A 20,968-nucleotide genomic window follows, 5' to 3' on the forward strand; every position below is an offset into this window, starting at 1 on the left:
GCAACTCCTGTGCATGCCATAACTGGCCGTTTATCTTTTTCCTCCCTTTCTTTGGGAGGGAAGATGTCTCCATTATAATGAGCACCTTGTCTCCTTGGTGCCATGATTAGTCTTCTTTTAATCATAGGATGATAAAATCTGCTGAATTTTAATTGCTTCTTATAGGTTCACACACACACCCCCTCCCCGCAAAATATGTCCAGCTACTGATTACTATTATTTTATTGCACGTTTTTAATATTTGTTGGGTGGAGAGGTGCTGTTCACACTTGTCCTGTTGTGCTTGTTCCTACCTAAATTCAATGCCTCCTGAAAACTACTCTTTGCTTCTTTAATTCCCCAAGTTTGACCACAACCACTGCAGCTCCCTGGCCAACAGCGCAAAATCCCAGTGCTTCAGGAGTTGTGTTTGTGATCCAATAATCGCTCCCCAAGCACCCCAGCTTCACTGAGTTCTTCTCACTGGCTCGGAAGGTCGTGTGTTCAGCCTGAATGCCACAGCTCCCTGTGCCGTCTTGAGCTGCTGGCGTTACTGTCCTTTGGGATGGGGTCACATTATGAGCCGAGATCCTGCCTGCTTGCTTGGGAGGACGTTAAAGACCTCATGGCAGCACTTGAAAGGCAGGCAGTTCTCCCAGTGTCTTGGCCAACGTTCCTCCCTCAATGCTTAAATGGTCATTCACATCACTACTATTTATAGGACATCGGTATAAAATGGTTGTTGTGCTTGCCCAGACAGCTGTCATAGAGTCATTATGGCAAGGAAGGAGGCATTTGGCTTATCGAGTCCCTGCCAGTCATCAAACCCCAAAGATTAATGCATCATGTGAACCACTGTGAAATGTTTCAATGACCTGCTGTTGAAATACAAGTATTTTTGTCTATTTTTTTTCCCTTGTTCGTTATAGAATTGAGGCTTTAACCTGCTCACCCTGGTGGTATTGACATTTTTAAACAAGAATCTTAACCAGCATGTCTCTTCCTTTTACATCCTGATGTATTGAAAAAAATGTAACTTGCTTTCAGGTGGTAGTGTAAGTTTGTCTAGTCAGAAGAATAAGTCTAGTTAATTGAAGTTTCTCGATGGCACTGAGGAGGGTTGGGGCTACCTGTTGAATATTGTGGTCACAATTTGTAATGAGACCTGGCAGCTGCTATGATTTAAAATGGAGAGACTGATGGTGATTCTTCTCAATGTATTTGTATACTTTCACATCAGTTTACTTCATTGTGAGCTCTACTGGAAATCCAGGATGTACGAAACTCAAAAGGATGTGTCCTTCTAAACTTGTCTTTAACCAGGCTGCTTAATGAAGACAAGTTGACATTCCTGTGAAAAGTATGCAAAATCCATAAAGATACCTTGTTATACTCCACTGTTAGAATGATGCGTAATTTTGGCTTCATATCTACATAATTTGCATTATGTAACGCGGGTGTTAATTTACTTGTATTATGTGAGGTGAGGAGGCAACAAGTGGTCTAGCATTGTTTCCAGTTTGGGCCTGTAGTGCCCAGTGCAAAGCAACATTCCTGTCATCCGGTCAGCTCAAGCAGAACACGACACGTCAAGCTTCCATTTTCCTTCCTTGGAGAGCGACTCACTGGCTTTACACTCAAAGCCACTGGTCCCTACACTGTCCCCATGAAACAAAAACAGAAAGTGCTGGAAGTACTCAGCAGGCCTGACAACATCTGTGGAGGGAGGAACAGGAGTGAATGTTTTTGAGTGGAACGTGATTCTTCTTCAGAAGTTAACTCTGTTTCCCTCTCCACAGACGCTGTCACGCCTGTTGAGTACTTCCAGCACTTTGTCTTTATTTCAGATTTCCAGCATCCACAGTATTTTGCTTTTAGCTTACTGTTCCTATGAATCGAGAACACTGACAACACCCTGGATAACGTTGCATTTTCCGGTATACTTAACTGTAACCAACACTTGGAGCTCCATCTAATTAAAATGGCTCTTCTTCACTCTTTGTGCTTGTTTAGAGTTGTGGCTGGAGTAACTGTGTTCAGTTCTGGGCTCCGCAAATCGGGAAGGATATATTGGCCTTGGAGGGGCTGTAATGCAGATTCACTAGACTGAAACAGGAGCTTACTGGGTTATAGTACACAGACACTGCTTAAAGATGGCTTCTAATCCTTTGCATATGGAAATAAAGGAGTGCTCTAATTAGAATGTTTAAAATAATAAAAGGATTTGATAGGGAAGGGTAAAGTGAATCTACTCCCTCTGGTGAGGGAATCCAAAACAAGGGGACATATTTGTAAAATTAGAGCTAGGCTGTTCTGGCGTGAAATCAGGAAGTGCTTCTTCACATAGCGGGTCACAGAAATCCGGAAAACCCTTCCCCGCACCCCCCCGCCCAGCATACTCTGGATGTTGAGTCAATTGAAGATTTGAAGACAGAGATCAATAGACTTTTGTTAGATAAGGTTATCAAGGATCATGGAACAAAGGTGGATAAATGGGGTTGGGGTATAGATCAGCCATGATCTAACTGAACGGTAGAAGAGGCTTATGGGGTAGAGTGGCCCAAACTATTTGCAGACTGAAATCTAATCCCTCACAGTAATATCTGGCATAAAGTTTAAGAAATCTTGATTAATTCCTGATTTGAGCCTAGTGCATCAGCGTTTTCCTGTAGTGGAGGATCTGGGTAACCCATCGTCAATTTGCCACGTCGGCATTAGTGTGGAATAAATCTTTAAATGATGGAAGGGGCCTCTGCCGTTTCTAAGACTTCGCTTGGAATCAATTTTCTAAAGCAGCCAACAAGAATGGAAGCTCCAGGCTGTTTATTTCTCATAGAATCTGAAAGCACTGAAGAATGCCATTTAACCCATTGTGCTGGCCCTTTGAAAGGACTGTCCAATTAGTTGCACCTCGTCCCCACCCCACACCCCTCGGCACCCCCGCAAACCTGTGGGTTCTCACTTTTCCTTTTCAAGTATTTATCCAATTCCCTTTTGTAAGTAAGTTCCTGTTGAATCTGCTTCCACTGTTCTTTCAGGCATTCCGTTCCCGAACATAACTCACTGCGTTTTTTAAAAAAACCCTGTTCCTCTCCCCACAGGTTCTTTGCCAGTTATCTTAAATCTGTGTCCTCCAGTTACAGACCCAGCTGCCAGTGTCTACTTATTTAACTTATGAAAACCCTTCAGCAATAAGAAAGTCACTATTGAAAATCTCCCCTACTGTCATTTTTTTGTTGAGTAATGTTCGGTCAGATTGAGGGAAAAAGAGAATTGGATTTGAACTTGAACTTGTAAAACATCAGGCAAGAATGGAAAGGGTAATGAGGGGTCTGGCTTATCAAAAGAAAGTTGCACGTGCCCCGCAGGATACTGAGCCATAGTCATGGCAGGACCCAGATTGAACTCGCAGTCTGTGCTGAATTAGTTGTGCTCTGCTGAGGTTGTCTTTTAAGATTGCCACAATATACCCGTGGGGAGATGAAAATAATTTTTTATGCATTGTTATGATCTGGAATGCATTGCCTTAAAGGATAAATACTTGAAAAAGCAAAGGCACGGGACAAGGGTGGGATTCTGTTGACTGAACCAGCACAGACATGTGCTGCCAAGTGGCCGCCTCCTCCTGTGCTCAACAAACAAAGACTCCTGCACTAACTGGGCAAAGTGGTCAGTCAGTGTTCCATTCCTGATCGCCACTCGGACAGCCTCCAGCACTGGGTTGTGGCGCGATCAGATTTGTCTGAGAGTCCCACTGAAATTGAATAGGCCCATCCACAGCATCTGGCCTGAGCCATGAAGGATTGCCATTTGGTTGGGGTGGTGTGTTACAGTTCACTCGGAGAATGAGTCACTATGGCAACATGCACTTTCACGTGCTTGTTGTAGTCCAGAGCTATGGATCGTGATGGGAGACGCTTCTTTCCATCACATCGCCAACCAGAAATATCTCCTGCTTTTACCATCTGTCATTGATGTGAGTTGGAAGGATTTGCAGGTTGATAGACAGCCTGTATGGCCACTTTATGAATACCTTTGTTGGCCATCAAGCCCTGGAGCAGGAATTGAATCCAGAGCTTCCAGCCCAGAGACAGAGATGCTACCCAGTGCACCACAACACCTCCTATCCTGGATGAGGTATTGGATGGCTTTCCAGTGTCATTTCCCTAGAGAGGAGTGGGGAAATATTGAATAAAAGGGCTCATGCAGGTATATTTATCAGCCAATGTACGAGATAGAGCCACTGTCTTTCAAGTGTAATTTGTCTTGTTAATTTATAGCGCTAGAACTTCATATACAAGTGCAATTTTCATTAGTCCTCGAATAATTTATTTTTGATTTTAAAAATGCACGTTTCACTGCGTCTTCACAATGAGTAGTGTATGTAGAGACCAGTATTAGAGGCATAGAACTGATTTATGTATTTCTATGTAAGTTTATTGATTAAAAAGTATGTGGTTTGTAGTTTACTTACTCTTTTGTACATTTATATGATGTAGTTTTTCTTTTCTTCCTGGTACAATAAAAGTTTTACTTGGATGCAGCTGATGGGAAGTTCCTGGTGTTTGTACCACTTCTGCCTTTGTTTTTATTTAAACTCCTTTTAAAGACTTTTAAAAAAAAACTCGAGCTCATTTAAAACTCAGCTGCCCATATGCTGACTTGCACCAGGTCCCATCAACCAGTCAAACCCTTTGCTCGCTGACTTAGGGTTGGCTTCCGGTCCGACAAGGCTCCAATTTTAAAATTCCCAAACAGAGTCGATCTTGGCTTTCAAAAGGGAATTGGATAATTATCTGAAGAGGGAAAAAAATTGCAGGGGCACGGGGAAAAGGTGGCGGAGTGGGACTAGCCGAGTTGCTGTGGCAGAGAGCTGACACAAGCATGATGGGCTGAATGGCCTCCTTCTGTGCTGTAACCATTGATTGTTTTCATACCCATTCCTAATCCCTAAGCTCCTTCAGCCCCACAATCCTCTAAGAATTTTGTGTTCTTCCAATTTGTGCCTCTTGCACATTTTGATTTTAAATGATGCATCTTTGGCGCCTGTACCCTCAGCACCTTGGTTTCACTCTAGAAGTCCCCCACAAACCTCTTGTCTCTCTCACCCCCCTCCCTCTCTCTCTTTCTTTCTTTTAAGGTGCTCCTTAAAACCTACCTCTTCGACCAAAGTTGTTCCTGATATATCCTTGTGCAGCTGTGTCTCAAATTCTGTCTGAAAGCACACCTGTGCAGTGCTTTAAAGGTGTTTCACCAAAGTCAGAATGGTCAGTCAAAGCCAGAACTGTGGATGAGTTCAGATTCATTGACTGACTGAATCCAGTCCAGTTTCCATGATGTGGAATTCCAAGATTTTGCCTGATTGTTCAAAGAATACATTCAGTTTTGAATTAGGCTCATTGGTTCATGATGAATAATTTAGTCATCCCACATTTTTTTTATCAGATGGAATTTTAACCAATATTTTGGGAATTGAATTCCAGGATTCTGGCTATTTTCCTGTGAGTCACAATTTGGTGGCTCAGCATACAATGCCAACTCCTCTGTACTAATAAGAGGTGGTGTGACGAAACATCCAGTAATGGCATTCCTAATTTGAAAACTGTGGCACAGAATTATTGCCAAAGGTATTACTTAACCCTCATTAACAATTGATTGATTTTTGAACTCTTGCTGCACGCAACTGGTAGGGATAGAAGGAAGAGGCAAATAAGAAAAATGCAATAGGAATAAATTTTGTTCCTCCAATTTCTATTTTTTTTAATGTGTGGTGAGGAATGAATATAGAACTGCCAAGTGTGGTCTTACCACTGCATTGTAAAGCTTCAGCCTAAAAAGCTCACTTAGCGGCAGAGGACATGACTAAAGTATTAAATGTGTACTTTGCATCTGGCTTCACAATGGAAGCAGATGAATTGAAGGTTACACTAAAGGGGGAGGGAGGGAAGTTTGCTGAAAGAAGCTAAGGTAGAAACAGCAGAGGCATTAATCACTATCTTTTGATCCTCATTGGATACAGCAGCAGTTCCAGAGGACTGCAGGGTTGATAATGTTCAGGGAAAATGATAAACCAGGAACCAAGAAGCCAGTCAACCTAACATTAGTGACTCAGAAGTGAATGGAAACTCAGCAGTTAATTATCAGTGGCAAAAAGAAGACATGGGTTAGTCAAGGAAAGCCAAGATGGATTTGGAAAAAAACAAATTGGGCTTGGCTAACTTGATTGAATTTTTTTGATGAGGTAGCAGAGAAGGTTAATCAAGGTAGTGTGGATGCAAACACAAGCTTTTGGAAAGCATTTAACAAAGTATCACACAGGAGGCTAATTAAGAAGATGCAAGCCCAGAGTAGCAAGGGGGATATGGTGTTATGGGTACAAAATTAGCTCACTGGCAAGCACCAAAGGGTAGTTAGTGGTGGATGTTATTCAGACTGAACAATGATGCTCCTCAAGGGTCAGTTTTGGGTCCCTTACTCTTTTCGATTTTTATAAACAACCTCAACTCCGAAGCAGGGAAGCAACATTATAAAGTTTGGAGATGATAGGAAATTTGGCAAAGTAAGTAGATCATGGTAAAGATAGTAGTAGACTTCAGGATGACACAGGCAGAATGATAAAATTGGCAGAAACATGGCAAATGGAATTCAATGTAGAGAAGTGTAAGGTGATCCACTCTGAAAGAAACAATAATAAAGTATTCTATTCAACACTCGCATCTCTGGCTTTGACAATTCCTTACATAATCTAATTAAGATTTTTAAAATAGATACAGAGGAATAATAGGAATGATTACCTTGAGTAGTGGAATCCAGAACAATGAATTGTAAGATTATAGGCTATTTGGAGTGAAATCAAAAAAGCTTTTTCACATGAAGGGTCATGGAAATCTGGAACTCCATCCTCTAAAAGGAAGTAGATGCTGGGTCAATTAAAATTTTCAAGACTGCGATGACTAGATTTTTGTTAGGTAAGAGCATCAAGCAAATAGAGTTCAGCTACAGATCAGTTCATGATCTAACTGAATAGCAGAACAGGTTCAAAGGATTTAACTGCCTACTCCTGTTCCTATGTTGAGTGCTTCCCATATCGTTTAACTTACTCAGTTGAGGACATCCTTACTTAACTAACCAATTAAGGGAATCCAACGTGTAAAGATGGGAAGATGAAAATACTGGAGGCTATCCAACATGCTTAGCCTCTAACAGGCAGTAGCATCCAATTCACTCTTAGGAACCAAGCTAAAGCCATAAATTAATTTATTTCTCCACCATCCAAATACAAGGGCAGGAAAATAAATCCATAGAGTAATTGATTCTCAATTCATTGTCTGTGGGCAGGTCATTGAAGTAGGTGTGTTATAACAGCACTAATAGATCAGTTGCCAGAAATTTTATGTAAAGAATAATAAAGCTTGAATAATTGGACAGAGTACTGTGCATGCTTAAGTGCAGTGCTTTGCTTTTAGCCGAGGGCATATCAGTACCAGTTTCAAAGCAGAGCCTGTAATATATAGACAGCATAATCGTGCATGTGGCAGCTTTGGGCTGCCCAATTGTTAAGATGTGAGAGTGGGACAAGACGACTCAGGTCCCAACCTAGTAAAAGGTAACTTGAGATTGATAACAGGAGAGTCTTCAAACAGAGAGTGGTCAACGCATGGAATGAACTTCCAGACAGGAGTTGTGGAGACAGAAACAGAACTACTTAAGAAACAATTTGAAGTCAGATGGGGGAAAACGTTGGGGCCTTTCTGGATCGATGAACTAGAATAAGTCAATATATGTAATTATTTGTGAAGGCCTCATGGTGACAAAGTTGAGTTATAGCTACCAGCTTGAACAATAACAACTTGCATTTAAACAGCATCTTTAGTTAATAAAATATCCCAAGGAGTTTCACTGGAGTACAATCAGATATTAATACAAAGCCAAAGGAGGACAGCTTGGTCAGGGAGGTAGGTGTTGAGAGCCTTAAAGGAGAAGAAAAAAGTTAACAGGTGGAGAGCAAATTCCAGAGCTTAAGGCTTAAATGCTTGATGGCATGGCAACCATTGGTGTTATAGAGAAAATGGGGAAGTTAGAGCTTTGCAATGTTCTTGGATAGTTGTAGGGCTGGAAGTGATTACAGATGCAAGAAAGAGCAAAGTCATGGAAGGATTTGGATGACAGGATGAAAATTTTGAAAAAAAAAAGGTACTGCTAGACCAGGAACCAGGCTGCCCCATTTAAGCTTTTGAGGGCATGTAAGTGAATCTGGAGATACATGAACAGGAATTTAAATTCATGCAGTGTGCAGTGGTGGTCAATTCAATTAAATTTTGGACACTGGAAGTTGAAGTGTACGCTTTAGTCAATACACGAACCAACTGTGCAGAGGTTAAATCCTGTGGGAATTAACTCCCCGGAATTAACTCCCCTTCTGCTTTATTTTTAGCGTGTTTATGCTTGAGGTTCACTGCACAACTAAAAAATTTTGCAGTCATGTTAACTTGCATATTCCTGTGGGAATGGCCTTCAAAATGAACACTCACAAAAACAAATGTTTTTTGAGGCTTATAAAGAAAGTGAACCAAAGAAAATTTAATTGTAAACCTTAGCTTTATTTGCAAGGTAAGGTGCATGGTCGGTTATTCTGAACATTTCACAAGAGAGCAGAGATAAAAAATTACAAACAGCAAACCTTCACACTCAGTGCTTCGTTGTGAGAATGTTTCAGTGGAACAGCTGCTTTTATTACTAAGGTTATTTTGTTGTCTGACCTATTATATTTCATAAATATTTGCATCATAAACTTCTCAACAACAAATAAAAAGCACTCGCACGCGCACACACATTTTGACTCACTGGAAATGATAGAAAACTCTGGGGTCTCTTATCCAACAGCCCCAATGCTCTAAGCATTGCAGCCAGTTTTTGACATTAGGCAATGGACCCAATATCGCTTAAATTTTGAAAATAAGTTCGAGAAATGGGTTTAACTTCCAACTGGATGCAGCCATTTGTGCAAAATTAATGTGTGGGGAAGGATTATTTTGATATCAAACAAAGTGAGCAACATTTGATACAGCACATTAATTTGAACAAGTGTAGTTATACATGATATATAACCAGTCCAACTTGTGTTGGTTTTCTTTATATTGCACTTAAACAACATCCCACGCTAGAACACTGATTATAAAACATACTAGTTAAACATTCTCTTGTTAAAAAGCTTTCACAGTGTGGCACGTCGGTTCAAAATCTCTCTCCTCCCATTGTGGTATGAAGAAATTGTGATTGCAGTGTTAGCGCCACAGATGTAGATGCAAACACTATTTAATTGTGGAATTCTGGAAACAGACTTCACCTCGGGGATTCCCAGTGATAGTAGTGGAAAACATATGTACTGTTAGTGCCAAACACTGACTTGTGTGCAATGAAAGAAAGCAAAACACCCACACGTCACTTCTGTCTGACAGGGGTCGTATAAAGTGTGTATGTTGTACAATAACCTGTATGATCAAGACTCCTGGATCATGCATTGCCAGACTGTAAGGCGATACATATTTTCATCAAATTTGAATATATAGCCATTATTCCACATGACAGTATGCGTCCAACTTTCTGAATCTGTTATGTAAATCGCACAGCAGAGGAAGCTGTTCAGTAAATCCATGTCACAAACATATAAAAAAAAATACTCAAGTCTCCTGGCTCAAGATATCACCAGAGTAAGTGTTGTGTGACCAGTGTGAACATGTGGCTAACCTTAGAGTCATCTGCCAAGAATGATATGATCTGGAATGCCTGAAAAGGCATTGGAAGCAGATTCAATAGCAATTTCCAAAATGGAATACTTAAAAAAAGGAAACATTTGCAGGCTATGGGGGGGGCGGGGGAGAAAAAACAGGGGAGCGGGACTAATCGTTAAATCTTTCAGAGAGCCAGCACAGGCATGTTGGGCTGAGTGGCCTTCTCTTCTGCTGTATTATTCTAAAATGTGCCAGTCTTGCTGTCTGTGTCTTTGCTCTACCTGTCTGTAACTGGCATGAGCGATACCGAGCACTGCATTAGCAGCATACCTTGAATTCTGACAGGTGCCCACAGAGAGCAAAGCAGAGGCACTCAGGAGTACAAGCAACGGTAATATGGCAAACAAGCTTTCTATTGCACGGCTACCGTTAGGACACTTGTAAGGATTGTAATAGATTATAAATAGGCTAATTGCTTCAAAGAAAAATTCACATTTGACTCAGGATAACAATACAAAAGAAATAACAGTTCATTAAGATTTTAAATTGAGTAGTGCAAGTTATATTGGATCTTTGTGCCACCATTTTACATCACCTGACCTGCAAATTAATAACTCGCATTGCCACTGGAGGACTAATACTCAAGAGGCAGTCAATTCAGTCTAGGGACCTCTCAAGCAATTGAGATGGATCAATACATTTTATTTAACATTAGAAGTATATGTAATCCATCTGCAAATTTTAAAATCTGTATATGAAATTGCAATATAAATTCTATCATTTATTGATATTCCATATTTTATAATCACAATCACTGGTAATACCCCAGGCTACATATCATTAACCCCCAATAATATCCAAGGCTCCAATTACAACAAGATATTACTATCTTTAGTAACACCTCAAGTTCCACATCACTAATTCTAATAAAACCCAAGATCAGTGCCATTAAGTCCAAGGCTTCCGCAAGCCCCAACATCCCTAATTTCATGTAGTTTGCCATGAGTGTTGTCAACGTTTACACAAATGCCAATCTTGCTGTCATCTTCCTCACATCGCTCCACCTTCTGCCACCCCTTGCCCCCTCCCTCACCTCCCTACAGGAAGTTTTAAAATCTGCTGACTTACTGGTTGTGATGGCAATTCCTAACATTCAGTGACAGTTCAAGGCTAATTTTTGTAGCAAGTCTCTTCCCTCCCTTTACTAGGTGATTGATGTGCAAGTGGAGTTTTGGGGGGGGGAAAAAAAAGTGTAACAGCAGGGATATTTTGATTTTAAATGGAAGTACGAGATTAGCAGGAGGCACTTGAATGATTAAAATGATCAGTTCCTAAGGAGGAGACTAGAGGCCAATGCAGCAGAACTGGGGCAGGACTGGCAGTAATGAAAATACTCACCTACAAAGGGTGTGGCCCTTCCATAATGGGGGCAGGGATGGTCACAAACTGATGACGAGAGATGCATATAATTCAGTTGCCAACTGAAGTCTGCTTTACTATGAAAGACCATTCTACCTTGTGCACCTTTCCTGCTGGCCTTCTACTTCTGCCACATATATTACAGAATCATGTAGCACTCGGACACCCCTGACTGATTAAGATGCAGAATCATTGTGAATGAGCCGATGAGGTGGTTGCATAGTTCACGTACTGGCAGTTGGACTGGTCTCTCTGTTTTGAAGCACCATTCAACACACCAATGTTACGTTTTTGCTGGCTCTGTGTTGTTGTTGTGCTGGTGGGGGCCACAATTGTGTCCTAGCCACTTGTGCTGGGGACTGGGGAGTAACCAACAACTGGCACAATCGTGAGGACTGGTTGCGTGCAACACCTGTCTAACACGGAGTTCTGGTGGACTGAAAATAACGCTGGCTTTAAGAATAAAGGACAGTAAATAAATGACACAATTGTGATGTAACACCTAATTATAATGTATGGTACATTAATTGCATTCTGGTGCCATTTGTCTTCCACTCCTAAGCCACTATATTTTTTTTAAACTTTACTGTGTCTAAAACATCCAAAGGGCCTTATGCACAACATTATAAATAATACTTTTAAAAATGAACCATACACTTTAAAATGCCAGACAATGAGTTTAAGATAATAATTTAAGCTCTGTTTGTCTTCAGGATTGTTTGGTTGAATTTTATGTCATGTGCAGGGTTTTCTAACAGTGGTTTATAGGTTCTAGTGTCCACGGTTGGAACAATTTTCCAGTCACACCGTACATACCCCAACAATACCCCACATGAATACAGGAGGTGACAGGCCCACTCCCTTTCCCGACTTTCCCCTCTCTGAAGTGCAGTGATTGTTAGTTAACTGGAATGAGATCTACCACAGTGACAAAGTCTGGAAGTGAGAAAAGACCATTTGGCCCATCAGGATGACTCCACCCAAAGCTTATTTACGCCTGCTGTAACGTAGACTCATCCTTCCCCCCGCCCGCCCAACACCCCCCACCCTACCCCTGCAACCTATTGATCTTTTCATTTAAGGAACATTAGGTTCTTCTGTGCAGTGCTGTTAAAATAGCAGAATCAACCTGCTGAATATACATTGACCCACGCCTTTCTCAAAGCCGTTAACTGAATTAAAATAGATTTCCCTGGGAAGTGACTTGCTCCTCTCTCATAGCTGTCGACTGATTTAAAATCCATTCTCTGGGAAGCAACTCTTTATTCTTTATACTGGCTGTATTTTCCTTCTTTGCAACCTCCACCCCAGTTTTCTTCTGCATAAGTGAAGAGGCCAAATTCCCTAAGACATTTACCTCAGGTGCAACACTGCATTACTGCTGCCAAACAGCCAACAATTCCACATCCAGTGACACCTTTAAAGCCACACATACTTAATAATCAGGCACAATGGTTTAACAGATTATAGAAAGCAGCCTACAGGATAGAATTTAATTCTATAAGCCACTGCTATTGACAAGCATTTATCACTTGCTATTATCTAACTATATAAGTATTCTCATAGGCATCGGGGAAATAGCAAACTAGCCTGTGTACAAGGACTTCTGATGATCAATATTACCAATGACACTCGTGTAAAAGTTGAGCTCATTAATTTTGGCTCACAAAAAAAACCCCATAATTTTTTTACGTATCTTGTATATAAGTCGAACCTGGTTTTTCAGGGATCAAAGCCCAAAAATTTCAGAACCCAAAGTATAATGCTGGAGCTGTTAGTGATTCAATTTCATTGTAAACGTACAAATACTAATGAAAATGAGTACCGGTAAACAAATGCTTCAAATGGTTATACATTACGTAATTAATATGGGTGAAATACATATAGTTTGTAATGCTATGAAATAAATAAATGTTAGATCATTAACATGAATTCTATAGTGTTGTTGATTTTTATTTTACTCCATTGTAACAGTCATTTTTTTGGATTTCACTCAGGCCCAAATCAAGCAGGTTTGCCAACCCCTCAGAAACATTACCTGTGTGAGAGTCAACCCCATGAATTTTAGCTTAAAAAATTGGTTTCCAAAAATTCGACTACCGCATGAGTATATACGGTATTCACCAGAACTCTGGCAAAGTATCTTGTGGGAAAAACATAACCTGCTTTTCTCTTTCAGCTAATGCCTGCACTTCTGATATATTTTGCTTTTAAGTCTTCTATGCCTTTTCTTGTCATTTGAGCTCTTCCCAGATAGCAATGGGTTAACAAAGTTTCTGTGTTAGCTTTTAAAACAGGTTCCTCTATTACTTAGGTTTCACTGTATTTCTCCTCATTAGTTACAAAGTGCTCCCCCCCACCCCCCGAGATTTAATGGCCGGTTTACCACAGCATCGAACTCTGGCCTTCTTGCCCTTTGACCTACGGGAATGGCTACGTAAGTACTTACTTTGGAGATTGAGTGAATGAGGAATTAAATGAATGCTGCACAGTAGGACATGATAATGAGGTTTTCCTCTACAGTACCGTGGGTGTACCTACACCACACGGACTGCAGAAGTTCAAGATAGCGGCTCACCACCATCTTCTCAATGGCAATTCAGAGTGGGCATTAAATGCTGGTCTTGCCAGAAATGCTCAAATCCCAAAAGTGAATAAAATAACTCTTTAACAGTCCCAATGTACAATTCATATCAAATTTGATATGGAACCACACAAAGGAGCCAAATCTCACTCTAATTTATTGCTCAGGTGGTGCAGTGTCCACTGGTGTTACCACAATTCCATGAATCCACTGAATGTCATGCCTATTGCTACAAGTCTGTCACCCTTCCTCCTCTTCCTGACCCTCCAGGCAGTAAGCAGATTTGATATGTATGGGCTGCTCATTCTTCAGAGCTTCCTCTGGAATCCAAAGCGTCAAGCACGTGATGATTCCACATCCCCACTGGTGCTGTGGGTTTTAGAGGAAAACATTGCCTTGTGTGTTCAGGAAACCTGAGCTGGCCGATGAAGGACCATTTATTTGATCTGCTGCAATGAAGGCAAGTGCAACAAACAACAAGGATGATTTCAGTTCAGTGAATGACAAAAGGAAACAACAAGATATTGGCAGCATGCATCAAACTGCAGCCTGTATCATGGTCTCAAGTTAGACCCCAGTGCAATCTCTCCAGTTTGGGGTGGGGTGGGGGGGGGCGTTGGTATCCCTGACTGATTTCAGCAACCCCCACCCACCCCGACCCCTCTGCGTCAGGCCAGTTGTAGTACCTCTACCTGCCTGAGACAATCTTACACAACACAGACTGGGAATCAAACTTGATTGCTTCACACTACACCAAGGAGCAAGTGACCCCAAATTGCACAACTGCACGGTGTGTGGATCTTTGTGTTGATAGGCAAGGTGAATGTTAATGCAAGATATTGCTCTTTAAGGGTGCTGGGCTGAAGGAGAACATTAGTTTAGTAGTTGACATTTGTAACTGGAAGTAGCAATGTCAGAAAATGAGGAGGGAAGGGAGAGAAAATGAGATCCATTGCTTACCAGCCCTGCCAAAACCTATAATTAAGAACAGCATCAGTAAAAATTGCCAAGACAAAAGAATGAAGCCTGTCTCCTGTTACACCCCCCCACCCCACCAACCCCCAACTCAACTCTGCCCAATGCTATCTAGAATGCTAAGGGAACGCTCCATATTTTGCCCACAAGGCTTTTGGCAGTACTATTGCCAGGCATTTTTAAATTAGTCACAGCTAACGTAATTCCGCAGCAAAGCTTGATCACAGAATCAACATGAATTAGGCTTCCTTTATGTAATCCACAGGAATCTTGGTTCAATTCCTACCACCAGCGATCATTATAAATGGGAGAGATTTGTGAGTATGAAAGCCTAATAGGTGCATCTGCTACTCCAGCTGCATGACAAAACCCGTTTTTATCCTAATACGTCCTGCATTTCTGTCAGATTCACATTAGGCAATGTCCTGACAAATACAAAATTCGATAAAAATATGTACAATTTGTCTGTCTGCACACTTTAGCTTACAAGAGTCACACGCTATGTAAAAGTCTATAAAAATATAAAAGCTCGTTAGAAAATGTTTGTTCTGAATTAGCTCATTAGCACAATAGCAAAAAGTATAAATAAAACTCTCAGTAATGTTAGACCTCTCTATGACCATGCATGCCACAAAAATACGAATTACCCTTTGATGTGAATTATTTTGTTATCACACCGTGTGTGAAGTTTGTAAGGTTTTTTCAGGCCTTCTTCCCTGTTAAATTAGCACTTTAAAAATGTTTCACATAGCTTCATCTGCCACAGTGAAATGCAGCCACTTTCAGATAACGGTTTACCACCTACAATCAGCAGAACCTCTGGGAGACTATCCCTTGAGTGGAGTGCCGCATCACCTTGCTCAAGGCAGAGTGTACTGGCTTCTCCCAAAACACCATTGTCACTGTACTCCTCGGTACTGTCATCTGCAGGAGGCAGCTCCTCTGGCTGGATTGAAACCTGGTGGCTGTTCTCGCATGGCCAATCCCACTCAGGAGCAAAGGGATCAGGTGCAGTCAAGCTTAGAAGGTTTTCCCTGCTTTCAGTACTCTGCACGCTAAATGTTTTCATCTCAATGTTTGAATATGTGTTTTTGGCTCTGAGCTTTACTGCCGATGGGCTACAGTATCCTGGCGCCTGTGTGGAAAAATTCAAGCAGCAGGCCCCCTTCAGGGCAGCCAGGGGCTTTTCATTGCGTGTGTCTTGAAGGCCGATGCTGTTGTCATGACAGATGAAGCTTGGAGCTGATGTTGTGAGAGAAAATTCGTCAACGTGTTTCTCCTGGAAGCTGGGACCAACTCCTATTGTGCAGTGATAGATTTTGGGTGGTGGGCTTGTGTCTGTTGCTGGGTTTAATCTCTCCCAGGTCTGTGCTTTCAGGTGAAATTTCCATAGGCTGTTGTCAGAGTTGTTATGGTCCCTTCCTCCCCCAAAGATTAACATGCTGTCCTGGTATACAACAGCAGAGTGACCCACTAACTGGTGAGGCCCAGAGCTGTGAGAAATAAAGAATGAACAAGCTTATTCAATATACAGTCATGATCTGCATTAATATAGTTTCAAGCTTTTACTAATCTACCAGGAATCAAAGTTCACATTAGGCACAGTCTGTATGTCGGTGGGTGGATAGGGCACAGGGTGATGTCTGCCATTCACCCATGTGTTGAGCTGCAGATCTGAGAAAGGCTGGAACCAGAGGCCAGGCACCAACACAAGGAATGTGCTTTACGAAAGAAATGAGATAACACTGACCCTGGCCAACCTGCTCTTCTCACAACTGAGAACAAGGTGGGATGGCGAGAGAAAGGAAGTAAAGATTTCTGGCATATGGCCGCCAGTGTACTCTGAGTACATGTGTGTTCTGGCAGTGTGAATTAAATTAAGAAGAAAGGTTCAGGATGGTGGAATTGTGTCCTTGATGGAAAGGCAGAGCTTCCAAACAAAGCATTCATGGCAATGAAGGGGTATGGCAAAGTTAATGCAAGCAAATTGTTGTACTCCGTAAAGAGTTCAAAAGTTACGAAGTGTTTTGAAAAGAGAGACACATTGCCGAAGCTTTTCATCTTGGACTCATCAAGACAAACTTGGCATCCTGATGAGTGCAAGACAAAAAGCTTCAGCAACACGTCTCTGTTTACAGCAACATTCAACTTCTGTATTACCAAGTGATCGCAAGTTATAAATTAAGAAAGGAAGAGGGAGAACTTCTTCACAAAAGAGCCACGGGCTTCCTGAATATCAGGAGAGGTCAGACTACATGAATGGGTTTGGAAATTAGATGTATTTCAGCTAAAAAGAAGCAATTGAGGTGGTGCTGAATCTGTCAAAAAAGTTTGGGCTTTTCAGACTTAAATGATTTTTTACCTATATCAAAATATTCAGATGTTCTCACTAGGGGTCGAGCTCAGACATCTAATTTACAGAGCTGTACAAACAGCAGCAATTTGCAATTATATAGCACCTTGTCCATAGTAAAATGTCCCAAGGTGTTTCACCAGAGCGTCATCAAAAAAAATTTGACGCTGAGCCACATAGGAAGTTTTAAGACAAATACCCAAAGCCTTAGGCAAAGAGCTGGGCTTTAAGGCTGTTCTTAAAGGAAGAAACATGGGTGAAGGAGGCTTAGGGAGGAGTTCCAGAGTTCAGGACCTTGGCTGCTGAAGGCACAGCCTCCAATGGTGGAGCGATGAAAGCTGATGAAGTACAAGGGACCAGAATAGAGGAGCGCAGAAACCTTTGAGGGGGTGTAGGTCTGGAGGAGAGTTACAAACGTAAGGATAATGAATATTTTAAGATGCAGATTTATTTCACGAACAAACTATCTTCAGGGTGATTAGACCTATCTGCCACGCACTGAACCAAGATCATATGCTACTGTTGAAATCTCTTTTTACCGTGCTCTGATCCTGGACCATATGCCATTGTTGAAATCCCACTTCCAAAAGTCATTCTGTTCCACAAGTCCAACCAGTCCCCCAAACAAGTACATTCCTCTCCTATGGACAGCTGCAGAGTGACTGTACCGAGGTCCGGGACCCACATCACCACAGGGCATAAATACTGGGCACCAATCCTTGGCATCTGTTAGAAGTATTTTGATAACATTGAAAAGGCGATATAAAATTACAAAGTTAGCTTATTTTGAAAATATGTTATCTGTGACTCTTTCCAAACCCTTCTGAGTGCTTTTCTTTCTAGTCAGATGAGTCTAGATCGGCCACCCGAGGGCTGATGTTGCCAGTAAGTTTGCCTTTGGGACGATGATTGTAGCAGGATGTTGAAAAATGCACCATCTTGGGGATACTAACCTTTCCATCTCTGTTACAAACTGTCCCAAATCCAAAAGATAAGTGTAAAAAGTTCTTTGGCAAGCCGGGCTCATCTCTCTAGAGATAACTTGCTGCCTCTGACTGTTCCTTAACTGATTCCATATTGGACTCCACCTTAGGTGCATTGCCTGTGTTAATCCCTCTTGATATAAAGAGCTCCCTGATGTTAGTGCTAAATTTCCTTTTAGTCAATTTGAAACTAATTTGCCTTGCTGCGTTTATTCGGTTTATATCTTCTATATGGCTAACACACATGCTCCTGCTTCATTGTGCCAACTAAACAGAGGCCGTGGCCAACTGGTGGTTTCCTGTTGTGCCAGCTACAGTATCATTTGCAGCTTGCACAACGCGGACACAAAAACAATCAAACTCAAAACGACTGTTAATTCAGGGTAAAATATGCGGAGGGAATGATTGTTTTTATTTTAATGTCACACAATGACTTAAAGCTATCCTTACAGCCGCTGCATTTGGCTGCCACAGCGCTTCAGTGGTGTGATGTAAGGCTTTGCACACAAATACAGGGTGAATCTTGCCAATTCAGAAGGCAAATGGGTAACAGGTCCTTTCTCAGTGCCATAGGAAACCAAGGAAACTAAAGGGAGCACAGGCTGCTTTCCGTTTTCCTCACTGCTAGTAAAACGTTTCAAGTTGGCTTCTCAAGCTCCTCCCTTTGATGCTGCACCATCAGTCAAATGGTCACCCTATGTGCGGCTCACTGAGCTTATCCAATGAAAAGCTGAGGGCATACGAATCATAAAGGTGGCAGCTTCAAGTTCCTTTTGTGCACTGAGTGAACTGATCTCAGCTGTGGCTTCAACAGGGGCGCGAACATTTGGGTTCAGTGTCCCTGCATTGACCAGGCTTCCTGCTCCTGGATTGTCTTCCGGGGATCCAGCTCACATGGCGGATGGGATTTTAGGTGACGAGTGGGCTGAGGTTCCGATGCTACCCCAGTGCTCAAAGGGCCTACCTACTACAAGAAGAATGGCGACATGGGCAGTACTGGATGGCAGCCAGTATCCACAAGTCCTGTGCATGCAGGAATAAATTAATCTCCTCAGGAAAGGAAGTGGAGAAAGGAAAAACATCAGGGAGAAAATAAAAATCACGACACTCGCAATAAATTTAGTTAGCTTTAGTTTGCTATTGGCAAAAAACTTACTTGTAATTCAAGACCCAAAATAGAACAAAATACAACCCTTCAATGCTTAACAGAGAACAGATCAAACAGCAGCATGGAAACCATTAGCTCATATTCCCCTCAAGTCTTGGAATGGACAGTACTGACTCTATGCTCAATGTTTTGAATATTGAAAAAAAACTTACAATTAAAATAATTTGAATGACTAGCTGGTATTTCCACTCACCAAAACTAAAGCTCCAGAATTCCTGTGAGGGTCCCTTTATATCGACATAACCACCATATACATACATTTGTGACTCAAACACCACAGCCGTGTGCCCCTTCCTGTTCCTGGGTATCTGTTTCTGAAGAAACGAAAAGGTAATCGTTGGTTAATTGTATTTTCCTCTATTTCAGCACCCTATGCACTGTGATCTGGTAGTAGAGGCAGATAACCAGTAACATTGCACCCCAGAGAACTGAATAATTATCTGAAGTGAAAAAATTGGCAGGCCTACGGAGAAAAGGCAGGGCAGTAGCATTAGGTGAGTTGCTCTTACAGAGAGCCGGCATGGGCACGACAGGCCAAGCAGCCTCCTCGTGTACCATAACCATTCTATGATTCTATATGGCCTCTGCCATTTTTCCTATGTGAGGCACACAAGCATGATTCTGGGTGAACTACTTATGTCTCTGAAAGTGGCACAGCCTGTTGGAGGCTTGGGACTTCTCAGCCATTCAGCAGTCATACAAAAATTGTGCTCACAGGCAATCATGGCTGCTAGTGCAGCCATATACCACACCTTCCCAATTCGCTTTCAAGCCTTCGCATCAAAAGAATGTATTAACTACTAGTGCTTCAACTCCCAGGAGCGAATTATCCTGCATTTCTCACTGAAGAGATAACGCGTTTGCACTGTGAACTCACAGGAATCATTGACAATGAACTTTGAGACAACCTTACCTATTAGTATGTGCCTTACCGTTTTAAGACAGAATTGAAAAAGGTTAAGCAAAACAAAATTGCACAAGGTGTTACAAATACGATGTTTGTTATGTTTGGGGATGTCTGTGAAAGTTAAGGTAAAATGGAGTAGTGAAGGGGGTCATTTGAACTGTTCTGAATTCTGCAGACAAAAGGTTAGAGTTGGGGCTTGGGTTGTTTGATTGGGAAGAAGGTGTAAGATGTCCACACCTGTAGACAATGGCAAGAGCATCACTGATGGCTATGAGTAGACTATACGTCTCCAAGTCCCACAGAGAGGTGTTAAGAACGTCAAGTTTTATAAATGGCTATAATTTAAACTGTCTATTTGATTCCAAGATGGAAAGAAGTTGGGGGGGGTGCGGTGGTCTAGAGGATAATTAATTAGCATTTCTACCTAGACACAAAACCCATGTCACTCATATTGCCATCAAGATGGTCTTTGAAAGGGGAAGAGCTGGCTTACAGGGTTTTCCAAGATATCATTGAACCTGACAGAAAGAAGTCAGAGTGAAAGAATCTGAGAGAGAGAGAGAGAGAGAGAGAGAGGAGACAGAAAGAGAGAAACAGATAGAGAGAGAAAGAGCAGAAAGATAGAAGCAGCTGATCTGCATCTTAAGCAGAGAAAATGCTGGGCCTGTCAGTCACCATGAGAAATAGCTACAAGAGCAGATCAGAGGCTGAGAATTTTATGGAAAGTAACTCACCTCCCGACTCCCCAAAACCTGTCCACCATCTACAAGGCACAAGTCAGGAGTGTGATGGAATACTCCCCTACTTGCCTGGATGAGTCCAACAACACTCAAGAAACTCGGCACTATCCAGGACAAAGCAACCCGCTT

The 20,968-nt window shown here is 41.8% G+C and overlaps 1 protein-coding gene across 4 annotated transcripts in view; it reads right to left on the minus strand.

Moving 5' to 3' along the window:
• Positions 1-14,378: 14,378 nt before the first annotated feature.
• si:dkey-3d4.3 (leucine-zipper-like transcriptional regulator 1) overlaps positions 14,379-20,968 on the minus strand; it is a 44,375-nt gene continuing 37,785 nt past the window's right edge. For 3 of the 4 annotated variants that reach the window (XM_041200148.1, XM_041200151.1, XM_041200149.1), the window contains 3 exons: positions 19,386-19,506; positions 17,581-17,767; positions 14,379-16,181 (listed from right to left, as the gene is read on the minus strand). In XM_041200148.1, the coding sequence (XP_041056082.1) occupies positions 15,413-16,181; positions 17,581-17,767; positions 19,386-19,506 (1,077 nt within the window). In that variant the 3' untranslated portion in view covers positions 14,379-15,412. The remainder of the gene's footprint in view (positions 16,182-17,580; positions 17,768-19,385; positions 19,507-20,968) is intronic. The other variant, XM_041200150.1, reaches the window with a different exon arrangement.

Source organism: Carcharodon carcharias, chromosome 12 (assembly GCF_017639515.1).
Source record: "Carcharodon carcharias isolate sCarCar2 chromosome 12, sCarCar2.pri, whole genome shotgun sequence".
In the NCBI taxonomy this organism is placed as follows: Eukaryota; Metazoa; Chordata; class Chondrichthyes; order Lamniformes; family Lamnidae; genus Carcharodon; species Carcharodon carcharias.